The 17,073-nt window shown below is 41.2% G+C and overlaps 1 protein-coding gene across 1 annotated transcript; it reads left to right on the top strand.

Moving 5' to 3' along the window:
- Positions 1-818: 818 nt before the first annotated feature.
- On the top strand, positions 819-16,295 carry PARP16 (poly(ADP-ribose) polymerase family member 16). Its single transcript, XM_060755613.2, has 7 exons — positions 819-905; positions 6,323-6,531; positions 9,410-9,547; positions 10,704-10,910; positions 12,369-12,540; positions 13,861-14,002; positions 15,855-16,295. Exons 2-7 carry the CDS (start codon positions 6,337-6,339, stop codon positions 15,994-15,996), a joined length of 996 nt encoding a protein of 331 aa, XP_060611596.2. The 5' UTR covers positions 819-905; positions 6,323-6,336; the 3' UTR covers positions 15,997-16,295.
- The last annotated feature ends 778 nt before the right edge of the window (positions 16,296-17,073 follow it).

The raw sequence follows: 17,073 nt of genomic DNA, 5'->3' as shown, positions 1-17,073 counted from the left end.
TAATATGCAAATAAATAAATAAATAGCAATATTATGGGTTCTAATATGCAAATAAATAATAAAATAAAAATGCAAAGGGATGGGACCCTTAATATGCAAATAAATAAATAAATAGCAATATTATGGGTTCTAATATGCAAATAAATAATAAAATAAAAATGCAAAGGGATGGGACCCTTAATATGCAAATAAATAAATAAATAGCAATATTATGGGTTCTAATATGCAAATAAATAATAAAATAAATAACAATATTATGGGTTCTAATATGCAAATAAATAATAAAATAAAATAAAATGCAAAGTGATGGGACTCTTAATATGCAAATAAATAAATAAATTAATAACAATATTATAGGTTCTAATATGCAAATCAATAATATAAGAAAATGCAAAGTGATGGATTCCTTAATATGCAAATACATAAATAAATAAACAAAATGCAAAGTGATGGACTCTAATATGCAAATAAATAATACAATAAAATGCAGTGATGGATTCTGTAATATGCAAATACATAAATAAAACAAAATGCAAATTGATGGGAGTTTTAATATGCAAATAAAAAATAATAAAATAAAATGCAAAGAAATGGGCCCTCCCATTTGGTGTACTGCGCATGCTTGCAAGGCTCCCTGAGTCAAGGGAATGCTTCCGCGCATGCGCGTTAGAGGGCAAGCAAACGGCACTGCTGGAGGGGAAACAGTGAATGTTTTCGAAACGGCGTTACTGAGCATGCGCAGGGCGGTGCCCAACCAAGGGCAAAAGGCTTTCCGTGTTGGTCACGGCTTCGAGGCTTCAGTGGGCGTTACTGCGCGTGCGCGGAAGGAGCGAGCGACGCATGCGCAGTAAGCTTATTGGGTAGTCCTCTAATCCAGCTCAGCGTTGCAACAACCTTTTGCAGAGGTAAGAAGGAAAGGACATCAGATATAATATATATATATATAATATATATTTAAGGTATACAGGGTATAGAGATGCATGATGATAGGAATAATAATAATATGGAATATAACAAGAATATGAAATATTATAAGACTAATATGAAGTATAATAATATAGATAGGAATATGAATAATAATGTGAAATATGAATAATAATATTAATATTAATAATATGAGATATAACAAGAATATGATATATAATAATAATATGAAGTATAATAATATAGATATGAATATAAATAATAATAATGTGAAATATGAATAATAATATAATATAAATAATAATAATATAAATAATAATAATGTGAAATATGAATAATAATATAATATAAATAATAATAATATAAATAATAATAATGTGAAATATGAATAATAATATAATATAAATAATAATAATATAAAATATAAGTATATTATGAAATATAAATAATAATAGTAATATGAAATATAACAAGAATATGAAATATTATAAGAATAATATGAAGTATAATAATATAGATATGGATATGAATAATAATATGAATAATAATATAAATATAAATAATATGAAATATAAGTATATTATGAAATATTATTATTATTAATAATAATATGAAATATAACAAGAATATGAAATATAATAAGAATAATATGAAGTATAATAATATAGATATGAATATAAATAATAATAATGTGAAATATGAATAATAATATAATATAAATAATAATAATATGAAATATAAGTATATTATGAAATATTATTATTATTAATAATAATATGAAATATAACAAGAATATGATATATAATAAGAATAATATGAAGTATAATAATATAGATAAGAATATAAATAATAATAATAATGTGAAATATGAATAATAATATAAATATAAATAATAATAATATGAAATATAAGTATATTATGAAATATAAATAAGAATAATAATATGAAATATAACAAGAATATGAAATATAATAAGAATAATAATATGAAGTATAATAATATAGATAGGACTATAAATAATAATAATATGAAATATGAATAATAATATAAATATAAATAATAATTATATGAAATATAAGTATATTATGAAATATAAAGAGGAATAGTAATATGATATATTATTATTAATAATAATATGAAATATAACAAGAAGATGATATATAATAAGAATAATATGAAGTATAATAATATGAATATTAATAATATAAATATAAATAATAATATGAAATATAAGTATATTATGAAATATAAATAAGAAGAGTAATATGAAATATATTAATAATAATAATAATATGAAATATAACAAGAATATGAAATATTATAAGAATAATATGAAGTATAATAATATAGATATGAATATAAATAATAACAATATGAATAATAATATAAATATAAATAATAATTATATGAAATATAAGTATATTATGAAATATAAAGAGGAATAGTAATATGAAATATATTAATAATATTAATAATATGAAATATAACAAGAATATGAAATATAAGGATAATAATATAAAGTATAATAATATAGATATGAATATAAATAATAACAATATGAATAATAATATAAATAAGAATAGTAATATGAAATACATAAATAATAATAATAATATGAAGTATAAATAATATTATAAAATAATAATATGGATATGATAATAAACCAAATATAATAATAATGAGTCCCTGTGATTAAACTGCTGAGCTGCAGAAATTGCATACTGAAAGATCAGCAGTTCGAATCTGGGGAGCAGGGTGAGCTCCCGCTGTTAGCTCCAGCTTCTGGCAACCCATCAGTTCAAAAACATGCAAGTGTGAGTAGATCTGGCGGGAAGGTAAGGTTCTCCATGCAGTCACGCCAGTGGCCACATGACCTTGGAGGCATCTACAGACAACGCCTGCTCTTCGGCTTAGAAATGGAGATGAGCCGGCGTTGTCCATAGGCGCCCCCAAGGTCATGTGGCCGGCATGACTGCATGGAGCGCCATTACCTTCCTGCCAGAGCGGTACCTATTGATCTACTCACATTTCAAACTGCTAGGTTAATAACTGGGACGGCATACAGGGAGCCCACAACTCCCATGTTATGTCAGCTCCACTGGCTGCCTGATTGCTACCAGCCATAATTCAAAGTGCGGGCTTTGGCCTATAAAGCCCTAAAGCCCAGTTTACCTGTCTGAACTTATCTCCCTTTACGAACCACTGCGGAAACTAAGATCTTCTGGAGAGGCCCTGATTTTGGTCCTGCCACCATAACAGGCGCATTTGGCAGAGACGAGAGACAGGGCCTTCTCAGTGATTGCCTCTCGGCTATGGAACTCCCTTCCTGGCAATATTAGATCAGCCCCTTCCCTCCTGTCCTTCAGAAGGATGGTGAAGACCTGGATGTGGGACCAAGACTTTGGGGCAGGGCAGTGAGGCAAAATGGTGTCCTGAGATGGTTTTAAAGCAACTTTTAATGTGAAAAACTTGGCTTTTTGAGCAAGCTTTCCCAAATGCAGGGTTGCAGACAAACTGATTTTCGGAACGACTGGATATGCGATTGGACAATGATTTTAGTCAATGAGACGCTGAGGATCTATATTTTATTGGTTTTATTATTTTATTTAATGTTAAAAAAGGTAAAAGTAGTCCCTTGACATTAAGTCCAGTCATGTCTGACTCTGGGGTGTGGTGCTCATCTCCATTTCTAAGCCGAAGAGCCGGCGTTATCCGTAGACACCTCCAAGGTCATGTGGCCAGCATGACTGCATGGAGCGCCGTTACCTTCCCGCCGGAGCGGTACCTATTGATCTACTCACATTTGCATGTTTTCGAACTGCTAGGTTGGCAGTTTAATTTAATAAATTAAATTATTTATTTAATGTTATTTATGCTAAATGTTTTAATTGTTTTTATGTTATTGTGGGCATCGAATCGTGCCATTTGTAAACTGCCCTTGGGCTGAGAATGGCTGTATATAAATATAGTAAATAAATAACTAAATATCTTGATTCCAGTAAGACCTTTATTCGACAGAGTCCCCCATGACCTTCTTGCAAGCAAACTAGTCAAATGTGGGCTAGGCAATGCTACTATTAGGCGGATCTGTAATTGTTTAAGCGACCAAACCCAAAGGGAGCTTCTCTTCATTGGATCCTTCATTGCGCGGCCATATTTCCATCTACGAACCCACATGATCCCTTCGATCTTCCGGAGAGGCGCTCCTTTCACTCCCGTGACTTGCGGGGACGAGAGAGAGGGGCTTCTCTGCGGTGGCCCCCCGGCTCTGGAACTCACACTGGCAATCTTCAGGAGGAATTTGAAAACCTGGTTATTCCAATGTGCCTTCAGTAATTGAATGTAAGATTCTCCCTGACCACACTTTGCACAAAAGGTCCTTAGAAGCACTTTATTTTATGGTTTGTGCAATGAAATCCTTCCTCATTCCCAGAGCCTCCTCCTTATAATTTACACAGTCCTATCTCCCAGTGTTTTAAACATTCTTTTAAAACAAATTATCCTTGCATCTGACCCTGCCTAGTGAAATTTCCTGTGTTTTTAATGCTTGATTTTATATTGTTTTGTCGTATATTATTTTGATTTTTCATTTTATGTATTTTGCTTGGTTTTATTATGTTTTGTGTTATATATTGCTTGTATTGTGTTATATATTGCTTGTTCAATTCCGAGCACAATTCAAGGTGCTGGTCTTAACCTACAAAACCCTATACGGTTCTGGTCCAGTGTATCTGTCCGAACGTATCTCCCTCTACGTCCCACCTCGGAGTTTGAGATCATCTGGGGAGGCCCTGCTCTCGACCCCACCACTCTCACAAGTGAGGCTGGTGGGGATGAGAAGCAGAGCCTTCTCAGTGGTGGCCCCCCACCTGTGGAATTCACTCCCGGGGGAAATCAGAACAGCACCAACCCTCCTCTCCTTCAGGAGGAGGGTGAAGACATGGCTGTGGAACCAGGCCTTTGGGCAACCAGGCAATTAGACAATGACAACCAAATAAGACAATCAGATGTGTAAGATCGGCAGGATTGTCGAAATGGAACCAAAACAGATCTTTGAGTTAATTGTACACTGATGGGTAGGAGGAAGATCCAGGTTTGTATTGTTTTTACTGATTTTATCATTTTACTGATTTTATTGGATAATGTTGAATTGTGGGAATTTGTACTGTTATATTTTTTTTTGTGATGATTGTTGTGTAGCAGGCGTCTAAGTGCGCCTTGCAGCTGTAAGCCGCCCTGGGTCCCCTTCGGGGTGAGAAGGGCGGGGTACAAGAACCCCAAATAAATAATAAATAAAAATATTGTATTGATGGGTGTGGCCTCATGTAAGCCGCACTGAGTCCCCCCGGGGGAGATGCAGGTTTGCAGCTTGGGAGTAACCCTGGACTCATCGCTGAGCCTGGAACCCCAGGTTTCGGTGGTGGTCAGGGGAGATTTTGCACAATTAAAACTTGTGCGCCAGCTGCGCCCGTACCTTGGGAAGTCTGACTTGGCCAAGGTGGTCCACGCTCTGGTTACATCCCGTTTAGACTACTGCAATGCTCTCTACGTGGGGTTGCCCTTGAAGACTGCTCGGAAGCTTCAAATGGTCCAGCGCTCGGCAGCCAAGTTACTAACAGGAGCGGCTCTCAGGGAGCATACCACTCCCCTGTTGCGCCAGCTCCACTGGCTGCCAATTTGTTACCGGGCACAATTCAAAGTGCTGACGTTAGCCTATAAAGCCCTAAACGGTTCCGGCCCTACTTACCTCTCCGAACGCATCTCCACCTATGAACCGACCAGGACATTAAGATCGTCTGGGGAGGCCCTGCTCTCGGTCCTGCCTGCATCACAGTCGCGCCTGGCGGGGACAACTGACAGGGCCTTCTTGGTGGTGGCCCCTCGGCTGTGGAATGCCCTACCTGCAGACATCAGACAGGCCCCTTCGCTGTTGGCGTTCCGGAGGAAGGTGAAGACCTGGCTTTTCGAACAAGCGTTTGGCTAATTAGTGTAATGGAATATAGGAACACGGTGCAATCGAACATAGGAATATGGAACAAAGGTTACGAGAATGGATTCTGATTTGTTGTTGAGACGCTATGATAATGATTGTTTATTGATATTGATGTTTACGTATAATGTATAATGTGTTTTAATTTGCCTATGATACTGTTTTGTGATAATTTGTATTATGTAAACCGCTTTGAGTCGCCTAAGGGCTGAGAAAAGCAGTATAGAAATAAAGTAAATAAATAAATATAAATAAAGTTTTATTATTATTATTATTGTACCATGAAGAGGGTTCAGTCCTGGACCCAGTACTGTTCAATATTGTTTCCTGCACAAAGGCAGAAGGGGTATGGTCCTTGGGCTCCCTTCCGACTCTAGGATCACTCAGGTTGTGTTTTCTCTTTGATAGGAGCCCTCCGGGGGATGCAGGAGCCAAATGCCAAGGATGCCGCCACCTCCGAAGAGCGGGTCCAGGAGGCCATCCAGAAGGACCTCTTGGCCGCCGACTTGAAGTGCAGCTTCTTCGCTTCAGCTCTGCAGAGCTACAAGCGGGACTCCGTCCTGCGGCCCTTTCCTGGGCTCTACGTCGCTGAGGAGACCAAGGACTTTGAGGCTTTGGTGAGTTTAATGCAAAAGCAAGTCTCTGAGTTACCAACATCCGACTTATAAATGGCTCCTAGTTACGGACATGGATGAGACAACCGGAAATGAGAAGAATCTACCTTTTAGGAAGGGAAATCTAGTCCTGGAAGAGTTATAGTGTCTAGTGTCTAGATCCAGAGAAGTCATGCTACCTCTCTATTCTGCCTGGAATATTGTGTCCAATACTGGGCACTACAATTGAAGAGAGATATTGACAAGCTGGAATGTGTCCAGAGGAGGGCGACTCAAATGATCAAGGGTCTGGAGAACAAGCCCTATAAGGAGCGGCTTAAAGAGCTGGGCATGTTTAGCCTGAATAAAAGAAGGCTGAGAGGAGACATGATAGCCATGTATAAATACGTGAGAGGAAGTCACAGGGAGGAGGGAGCAAGCTTGTTTTCTGCTGCCCTGGAGACCAGAACGTGGAACAAAGGCTTCAAACTACAAAAAAAGGAGATTCCATCTGAACATTAGGAAGAACTTCCTGACTGTGAGAGCTGTTCAGCAGTGGAACTCTCTGCCCCGGAGTGTGGTAGAGGTTCCTTCTTTGAAAGCTTTTAAACAGAGGCTGGATGGCCAACTGTCGGGGTGCTTTGAATGCAATTTTCCTGCTTCTTGGCAGAATGGGGTTGGACTGGATGGTCCATGAGGTATCTTCTAGCTGCATGATTTTATGTTTATGGGAAAAAGATGTCTCCACTGAAGCTGTAACTCAAATCCTTGTTTTTTCCAACAGTTTGTGCATTGGGGAGTAGGATTCAGTCATGGAAAAATCTGATTAAACAACCCTAAAGATGGGAAATCCTGTCTGATCTTAGAAACTAAACAGGTTAAACCAGGTTCCTGTTTGGAATGGTGAATCTGTGCTGAACATTTATAGCTTATGGGATTCATGGAGTCTCTAAGGCTGGATCTATATACCGTCAAAGAATACAGTTTGAACTTCATTATATGATCAAAGTAGTAGTAGTAGTAGTAGTAATAATAATAATAATAATAATAATAATAATAATAATAATACAGTTTGGACTTCATTATATGATCAATGTAAATAATAATAATAATAATAATTATTATTATTATTATTATTATTATTATTATCTGGGCATACTGCAGTTGGACAATATCAAGCATGGGCATGTGAAAAATGTGGTCAGCAAAGAATATATCCAAAGAGTCAGAAAGATTTTGAAGAGCAAATTAAATGGTGGAAATTCGATCAAGGCTATCAACACCAGGGCCATCCCCATCATTAGATACACTGCTGGGATTGTGAACTGGACACAAGCAGAGCTGGATGATCTGGACAGAAAAACAACTGATGACAATCCACTACGCATTTCATCCGCGTAGTGGTGTCGACAGACTTTACCTGCCCAGAAAATCAGGAGGCAGAGAGAAGAGGGCTTCTGCAAGTGAAACAAATGGTAGAAGAAGAGAAACACACACTGGCAGATTATGTGAAAGGCAGTCAAGAACCAACATTGAGGGAAGTCCATAGTAGTAAACTGCTTAAAGTGCAAAAGACAAAGAGTGAATACTGTAAAAACACAATCCAGAGCAGAAGAGAAAACTGGCGAAAGAAGGCTCTCCATGTACAGTTCCTGGGAAAAATTGAGAGCCAAATTGACAAAGAAAAAACATGGATGTGGCTCACAAATGGAACTCTGAAAAAGGAGACAAAGGAGGGCCCGATTCTGACAGCCCAAGAACAAGCCATTCGAACCAATGCCATCAAAGCCAGAATTGAAAAATCGATGACAGATCCCAAGTGTAGACTCTGCAAGGAAGCAGATGAAACAATAGATCACATCCTCAGCTGCTGCAAGAAGATTGTGCAGACAGACTACAAGCAGAGGCATAACACCGTTGCTCAGATGATTCATTGGAACTTGTGCCACGAATACCATCTGCCTGCAACAAAGAACTGGTGGGATCACAAGCCGGAAAGAATTACAGAGAATGAACACGCCAAACTCCTCTGGGACTTCCGGATTCAGACAGACAGAGTTTTGGAGCGCAATACCCCTGACCTCATAATCATGTTAATAAACAAAGTATGGATCGTCGATGTCGCAATCCCAGGTGACAGCAGGATTGAAGAGAAACAACTGGAAAAGCTGACATGATATGAGTATTTAAAGATCGAACTGCAAAGACTCTGGCACAAGCCAGTCAAGGTGGTCCCAGTGGTGATTGGCACACTGGTTGCAGTGCCTAAAGAACTTGGCCTGCACTTAAACACAATCAGCACTGACAAAATTACCATCTGCCAGCTGCAGAAGTCCACCTTACTGGGATCTGCATGCATTACTTGCCGATACATTACACAGCCCTAGACACTTGGGAAGTGTCCGACGTGTGATCCAATACAACAGCCAACAGAGTGTCTTCTATAGACTAATCTTGTTGTGTTTCAAATAATAATAATAATAATAATAATAATAATAACAACTGTATTTATATACCACCCCATTTAACTTGCTAACTTACAAGAGGAAATGCTTTTAGAGCAGTGGTTCTCAACCTGGGTCCCCAGATGTTTTTGGCCTACAACTCCCAGAAATCCTAACAGCTGTTAAACTGGCTGGGATTTCTGGGAGTTGAAGGCCAAAAACATCTGGGGACCCCAGGTTGAGAACCACTGTTTTAGAGTGTTCCACGTTGTTATATCTCCCGTGCAATGATGATACATTGCATCTTGCAGTCCTCTGGGTGGTATGAACCAAAATGCAAAGATAAGGTGCCATAACTAGGTGGAGATGTTGCTCTCTTTCACTTCTGGGGTCTCTAGGATTGCAGAATGACCCATAAATCCCAGAAGTGAATGCTTTCTCCCTTGGTATCTTTGCAGCTTGCAGATACAAATGCACTTGGGAGCCTGAAAGACCTGTGCGAATCCGCCCACAACGTTGACGGAAGGATCTGGGAGTTGCTCAGCTGGGTTTTGTCCTCTAAGGCCTTGCGTATACACAGCACCAGCAAAACAGAGGTGAGAGTCTTGCTCTTAATGGCGAATGAAGCCTTTGAATCCTTACATTTTGTACAATCCATCCCAAACAACTTTGAGCAACATGGCAAGGTGTTTGGGGGCTCTCCAGAGATCAGAGTAAATGTTAAGGATCTTAAAAGCAGGGTGAGGAAACCAGACTTGGAATAGAGCTCACCACCTAAAACAATTCTATATTATGATGATTATTTAATAATTCTAAAACGTAAAACAGGTGTTGACCAACTTCAGCCTTCCTCCAGGTGTTTTGGACTTCAACTCCCACAATTCCAAACATCTGTGGCTGGATGGCTCTTTGTCAGGAGGGCTTTGATTACATTTTCTTGCCCCAGTGAAGGGAGTTGGACTGGATGGCCTTAAGTATTTTCTGATGGTCATGGGGCTTCTGTGTGGGAAGTTTTCCCAATTCTGTCATTTGGGATCCAGAATGCTCTTTGATTGTAGGGGAACTATAAATCCCTGTAACTACAAATCCCAAATGTCAAGGTATATTTCCCCCAAACTCCATCTGTGTTCATATTTGGGCATATTGAGTATTTGTTCCAAGTTTGTTCTGGATCTGTCATTGTTTGAGTCCACAGTGCTCTCTAGATGTAGGTGAACTACAACTCCCAAACTCAAGGTCAATGCCCACTAAACCCTCCTAGTGTTTTCTTGTGGTCATAGGAGTCCTGTGTTCCACGTTTGGTTCAATTCCATCGTTGGTGGAGTTCAGAATGCTCTTTGATTGTAGGTGAACTATAAATCCCAGCAACTACAACTCCCAAATGACAAAATCAATTTTTTCGAGTGAAGGACATACATAGGGTTGTTAGGTGTATACTGTCCAAATTTGGTGTCAATTCGTCCAGTGGTTTTTGAGTTATGTTAATCCCACAAACAAACATTACATTTTTATATCTATCTATCTATCTATCTATCTATCTATCTATCTTCTAAGCTGCTCTGAGTCCCCTTCGGGTTGAGAAGGGTGACACACACACACACACACACACACACACTCATATAGATAGATATATAGATAGATAGATAGATAGATAGATAGATAGATAGATAATCCAATGCAATATTTTGAGGGTTGGGGATGATGCATGCCTTCAAAGCAAATAACCTTGTTGCATCTCAACTGGTGTTGAAGTACAAGAAGATCCAAGAGCTGACGGGAGCTCCCAGTGTGCCGGTAGCCGAGCCAGACTTCCTGTTCGAGATCACCTATTCCAGCCAGATGAACGCCAAATTCGAGGAGACCAAAGCAGGGAGGGACCTCCTCTATGCCTTCCACGGGAGCCGCCTCGAGAACTTCCACTCCATCGTCCACAACGGGCTGCAATGCCACCTGAACCGGGTAAGGGACGAGTCTCTGGCTTGCAACAAAATCAGAACTCTGAAAGAGCCCCGATCCGTCTGAATAAGCAGCAGTCAAGCTCCCAGCATTCTTCCTCTTTTGCTGTTCCCAAGCAGCCTGTGTAGATACCAGCATGTTATCACAGTGCATCAGATATTGCCTGAGGAGATGCACAGGATTTGGAATGACATATCAAGCAAGAAGCATCTCAGATGTTAGGACTTTTTGTAGATGTAAATACTTGTTTTCTGCTGCCCTGGAAACTAGTACTCAATGGAACCATGGGTTCAAATGGCAGGCAAGAAAGGAGATTCCACCTGAACATTAGGAAGAACTTCCTGACTGTTTGAGCTGTTCAACAGTGGAACTCACTGCCTCAGATTCTGGTGGAAACCCCTTCCTTGGAGGCTTTTAAACAGAGGCTAGATGGCCATCTGTCAGGAGGGTTTTGATTGTGTGTCCCTTGATGGCAGAAGGGGGTTTGACTGGATGGTCCTTAGGGTCCCTTCCAACTCATTTATGATTCTATGTCCCAATTTTTCTACGAACTTGCTCATGTTTATGAGGCTGGATGGTCATCTGTCAGGAGAGTTTTGACTGTGTCCCCTTTAATGACAGAATGGGGTTGGACTGAATGGCCCTTGGGGTCACTTCCAACTCATTTATGATTCTATATTCCCATTCCTCTACGAACCTGCTCATGTTTATGAGGCTAGATGGTCATCTGTTGGGAGGGTTTTGATTGTGTCCTCCTTAATGGCAGAATGGGGGTTGGACTGAATGGCCCTCGGGGTCCCTTCCAATTCATTTATGATTTTATATCCCCATTTCTCTACAAACATGCTCATGTTTATGCGTCTGGATGGTCATCTGTCAGGAGAGTTTTGATTGTGTCCCCCTTAATGACAGCAGGGAGTTTGACTGAATGGCCCTTGGGATCACTTCCAATTCATTTATGATTCTATATCCCATTTCTCTATGAGCCTGCTCATGTCTATGAAGCTGGGTGGCCATCTGTCAGGAGGGGTTTGATTGTGCTTTTCCTGCATGGTGGTTTGGGGTTGAACTGGATGGCCCTCAGAGTCCCTTCCAGCTCTTTGAGTGTAGGTTTTAACCCTCAATGCAGATGTTGTGCCTGTATTGATTTCTAGCTGCCTTGAATAATAATAATAATAATCATCATCATCATCATCTTTATTGATACCTCGCCACCGTCTCCCCAAAGGAGACTCGGGACGGCTCACATGAGGCCAAGCTCAAAAATACAATACAGCTGACTGTAATGCAGGCATGGGCATGTTTTGGACTCCAACTCCCACCATTCCTAACAGCCTCAGGCCCTTTCCTTTTGTGCTTTTCCATAATGGATGAGAATAACGGCTGTGTGTTTTTGGGAAAGGGAGGGTGCCAGGGTTTGGTCTGCTCGCTCCATGTAAACCGGCTTCCCGCTTCTTTCAGACCTCCTTGTTCGGGGAAGGTACCTACCTGACCAGTGACTTGAGCCTTGCTCTCCTCTATAGCCCCCACGGACTCGGCTGGCAGCGGAGCCTCATGGGCCCCGTCCTGAGCTGCGTCGCCGTTTGCGAAATCATCGACCACCCGGACGTCAAGTGCCAAGTCCAAAAGAAAGGTGAACCCTTTGGAGATAAATAAATATAATAACAACAACAACCCAAGATAGGCAGCCCCGGGGTCTGGGACTGAGCCCCGGCTTGCAGATTTCTAGCATGAAAATCCCCAAGGGTGTCTTGCCATGTATGAATATGCAAAAGGATGCCCTAAGGAAGAGGGAGCAGGCTTGTTTTCTGTTGCTTTGGAGCCATGGGTTCAAATGACAGAAAAGGAGATTCTAATTGAACATTACAAAGAACATCTTGATTGTAAGAGCTATTCAACAGTGGAACTCTCTGCCTCAGAGTCAGGTGAAATAGAGGCTGGCTGGCCATCTGTCGGGGATGCTTTGATTGTGCTTTTCTGCATGAAGGCAGAATGGGGTTGGACTGGATGACCCATGGGGTTGCTATTATTATTATTATTATTATTATTATTATTATTATTATTATTATTATTACAATTTGTTGGGGATGCTTTGATTGTGTTTTTCCTGCCAGGCAGAAAGCAGTTGGTCTGCATGGCCCCTGGGCTTGTTGTTTTTGTTGTTGTTGTTGTTACAAAGGCTGGTGGCTATCTGTTGGGGGTGCTTTGATTGCGCTTTTCCTGCATGAAGGCAGAATGGGGTTGGACTGGATGACCCATGGGGTTGCTATTATTATTATTATTATTATTATTATTATTATTATTATCACTACTACAAAGGCTGGGTGGCCATCTGTTGGGAATGATTTTATTGTGTTTTTCCTGCATAGCAGAATAGAGGAGGTTGGACTTGATAACCTTTGGGTGGTTTTTGTTATTACAAAGGCTGGGTGGCCATTTGTTGGGGATGCTTTGATTGTGTTTTTCCTGCCTGGCAGAAAACGGCTGGTCTGGATAGCCCCTGGATTTCTTGTTGTTGTTACAGAGGCTGGGTGGCCATCTGTTGGTGGTACTTTGTTTGCCCTTTTCCTGCATGGCAGAAAGGGGTTGATGGTCCCTTGAGTTTCTATATTTTTATTACTACTACAAAAGCTGGGTTGCCATCTGTCAGGGGTGCTTTGATTGTGCTTTTCCTGCATGAAGACAGAATGAGGTTGGACTGGATTGCCCTTAGGGTTGCTCCTCTTGTTGTTGTTGTTGTTATTTTTATTGCAAAGCCTGGGTGGCCATCTGTCAGGGGTGATTTGATTGCATTACAAAGGCTGGATGGTCATATATTGGAGGTGCTTTGATTGTGCTTTTCCTGCATGAAGCCAGAATGGGGTTGGACTAGATGGCCCCTGAGGTCTTTTCCAACTTTATGATTTTGTGAGTCTTCTTAAAAGGATTTTTCCCTTTCTTTTTCCCCCTGTAGATTCTAAAGAAATAGACAAGAAGCGAGCCCGAGTGAGGAACAGCGAAGGTGGCGACGTCCCCCAGAAATACTTTGTGGTGACAAACAACCAGCTGATCCGGGTGAAGTACTTGCTGGTATATTCGCAGAAGCAATATCGCAGGTGAGTGCCATGCCGCTTCTCGGCTGCGGGAATGGTTTCTCCGTTCTCACACCGAGTTTGTGCTGCCTTCTATCAAGCAAAGTCTCAGTGTAGTATATAATTATAGTGGAAATGGTTGGGTAACTTTTTTAAAAAAAGGAAAAACACATCCGAAGAAAAGATTTATGGAAAATAACTACATTTCTATATAAGAAAGTTAGGGCCTCTCTCTGTCTCTCTCTCTCTCTCTCTCTCTCTCTCTCTCTCTCTCTCTCTCTCTCTCTCTTTGGAGACATCTTGTCACTCTCCATGCTCACAGGAGAAGAGCAAAATGGGGCTAGAAACTTTGAAGAGAGAGACAGGCAAACAAAGGGTGCAATGGGCGAAGAGCCTAACCCAGTGTTTCTCAACCTAGGGGTCGGGCCCCTTGGGAGGATCGCGAGGTGGTGTCAGAGGGGTCGCCAACAACCATCAGAAAACACAGTATTTTCTGTATTGTCAAAGGCTTTCATGGCTGGAATCACTGGGTTGTAGGTTTTTTCAGGCTATATTGCCATGTTCTAGAGGCATTCCCTCCTGACGTTTCGCCTGCATCTATAGCAAGCATCCTCACAACCTCTGAGGATGCTTGCCATAGATGCAGGCGAAACGTCAGGAGAGAATGCCTCTAGAACATGGCCATATAGCTCGAAAAAACCTACAACAACACAGTATTTTCTATTGGACACAGGGGTTCTGAGTGAGAAGTTTGACCCAATTCTCTCGTTGGTGGGACTCAGAATGCTATTTGATTGTAGGAGAACTATAAATCCGAGCAACTACAACTCCCAAATTTCAAGCTCTATTTTCCCCAAACTCCACCAGTGTTCACATTTGGGCATACTGAGTATTAGTGCCAAGTTTGGTCCAGATCCATCATTGTTTGAGTCCACAGTGCTCTCTGGATGTAGGTGAACTATAACTCCCAAAACTCAAGGTCAATGTCCACCAAACCCTTCCAGTATAGATAGATAGATAGATAGATAGATAGATAGATAGATGACCATATATAATATAATAATATAAAGAATGCTCTTTGATGGTAGGTGAACTATAAATCCCAGTAACTACAACTCCCAGATGTCAAGGTCTATTTCTCCTAAACGCCATCTGTGTTCATATTTGGGCATATGGAGCATTCGTGCCAAGTTTGGTCCAGATCCATCATTGTTTGAGTCCACAGTGCTCTCTGCATGTAGGTGAACTACAACTCCCAAACTCAAGACCAATTTCCACCAGACCCGTCTAGTATTTTCTGTGGGTCATTGGAGTTCTGTGTCCCAAGTTTGGTTCAATTCCATCATTGGTGGGAGTTCATAATGTTCTTTGATTGTAGGCGAACTATAAATCCCAGTAACTCCAACTCCCAAATAGCAAAATCAATTCCCCCCAACCTCTTCAGTATTCAAATTTGGACATATTGGGTATTTGTGCCAAAGTTGGTCCAGTGAATGAAAATACATCCTGCATATCAGATATTTACATGACGATTCGTAATAATAGGAAAATGACAGTTTGAAGCAGCAACAAAAATAATGTTATGGTTGGGGGTCACCGCAACATGAGGAACCGTATTAAGGGGTCGTGGCATTAGGAAGGTTGAGAACCACTGGCCTAACCCATCTGCCTATCTATTTCCTCGATGAGGACTATAAACTTGTGCAGGATGTGGTTGAATTCCAGCATTGGTTTTACATGTTTTTGTAGAATCATGTTGATTGAGAGAGACCCCAAGGGCCAATCCAGTCCAACCCCCTGCTATTCATTCGGGAGGGCACAATCCAAGTCCTCCCAACAGAGACCCGATCCGTCATTGCTTTCTCCTTCCCTGCAGGTGTTCCAGCCAATCGTGGCTCTCCTCACACCGCTTTGCCTTGATGATGAGCCTCTACCTGCTGCTCCTGATGCTCATCGGTGCCAGCAACTCCCCGGCTTTCCTTTCCTATTGGAGCAGACTCTTTGATTCCCGGCGATGATGAGCTCGGAGAGGCTCTGCTCACTTCCACCCAAATGCCTTAATAACAAAACTTTCCTGAGCGGCCGTCAACCCTGCATTTCCGGACCAATGAAGAGGCTCGAGTGGGACATGTTTCCGCCGCCTTCATTCCCCGGCATGGCTTTTCATATTGTATTGGTTTGGCCTTGCTTCCCTTCCCGAGAGTCAGGAAGCAGCAACCTCTTTGTTATGGACTTTTTGGAAGGCCAATGGGACGAAACAGCAGCCGTTTTCCTGTTGGATAAAAATTCCCAAATCTGGGCTGTGTGTCATCCGCCATCGTGTAGCAATATCTCTATTCGTTTTGCAAAGAAGGGAGTCTGTTCTTTAACCAACATCTCGTGGGGAGCTTTTGTTTTGTTTCCAACCTGAGCGTCTGAAGCACCAAAATGTGGGGTTTGATGACGTATACGAGGTGGCGCAGTGGGTTAAAGCACTGAGCTGCTGAGCTTGTTGATCGAAAGGTCGCAGGTTCAATTCCGGGGAGCGGCGTGAGCTTCCGCTGTCAGCCCTAGCTTCTGCCAACCTAGCAGTTCGAAAACATGCAAATGTGAGTAGATCAATAGGTACCGCTCCGGCGGGAAGGTAACGGCGCTCCATGCCGGCCACATGACCTTGGAGGTGTCTACGGACAACGCTGGCTCTTCGGCTTAGAAATGAAGATGAGCACCACACCCCAGAGTCAGACATGACTGGACTTAATGTCAGGGGACTACCTTTACCTTTTACCTTACGAGTTAAGTGACAAAGAGTGGAAGGTCCAGGATCCATCAACATTGCCATTATAATGCAGATTGAACTGCAATATATATTTTTGTCGTGTCAGGAGTGACTTGAGAAACTGCAAGTTGCTTCTGTTGTGAGAGAATTGGCCGTCTGCAAAGACGTTGCCCAGGGGACGCCCGGATGATTTGATGTTTTATCATCCTTGTGGGAGGTTTCTCTCATGTCCCCGCATGAGGAGCTGGAGCTGATAGAGGGAGCTCATCTACCTCTCCCCGAATTCGAACCTGCGACCTGTCGGTCTTCAGTCCTGCCGGCACAGGGGTTTAACCCA

Source organism: Anolis sagrei, chromosome 9 (assembly GCF_037176765.1).
Source record: "Anolis sagrei isolate rAnoSag1 chromosome 9, rAnoSag1.mat, whole genome shotgun sequence".
NCBI lineage: Eukaryota > Metazoa > Chordata > Lepidosauria > Squamata > Dactyloidae > Anolis > Anolis sagrei.
This window is presented reverse-complemented; position numbering and strand designations above follow the sequence as displayed.

Coding starts and splice junctions, on each gene's coding strand:
- PARP16 (XM_060755613.2), top strand. CDS start 6,337: ATGCAGGAGCCAAATGCCAAGGATGCCGCCACCTCCGAAGAGCGGGTC. Junction 9,548..10,703: donor ACAGCACCAGCAAAACAGAG/GTGAGAGTCTTG, acceptor CTGGTGTTGAAG/TACAAGAAGATCCAAGAGCT. Junction 10,911..12,368: donor TGCAATGCCACCTGAACCGG/GTAAGGGACGAG, acceptor CGCTTCTTTCAG/ACCTCCTTGTTCGGGGAAGG.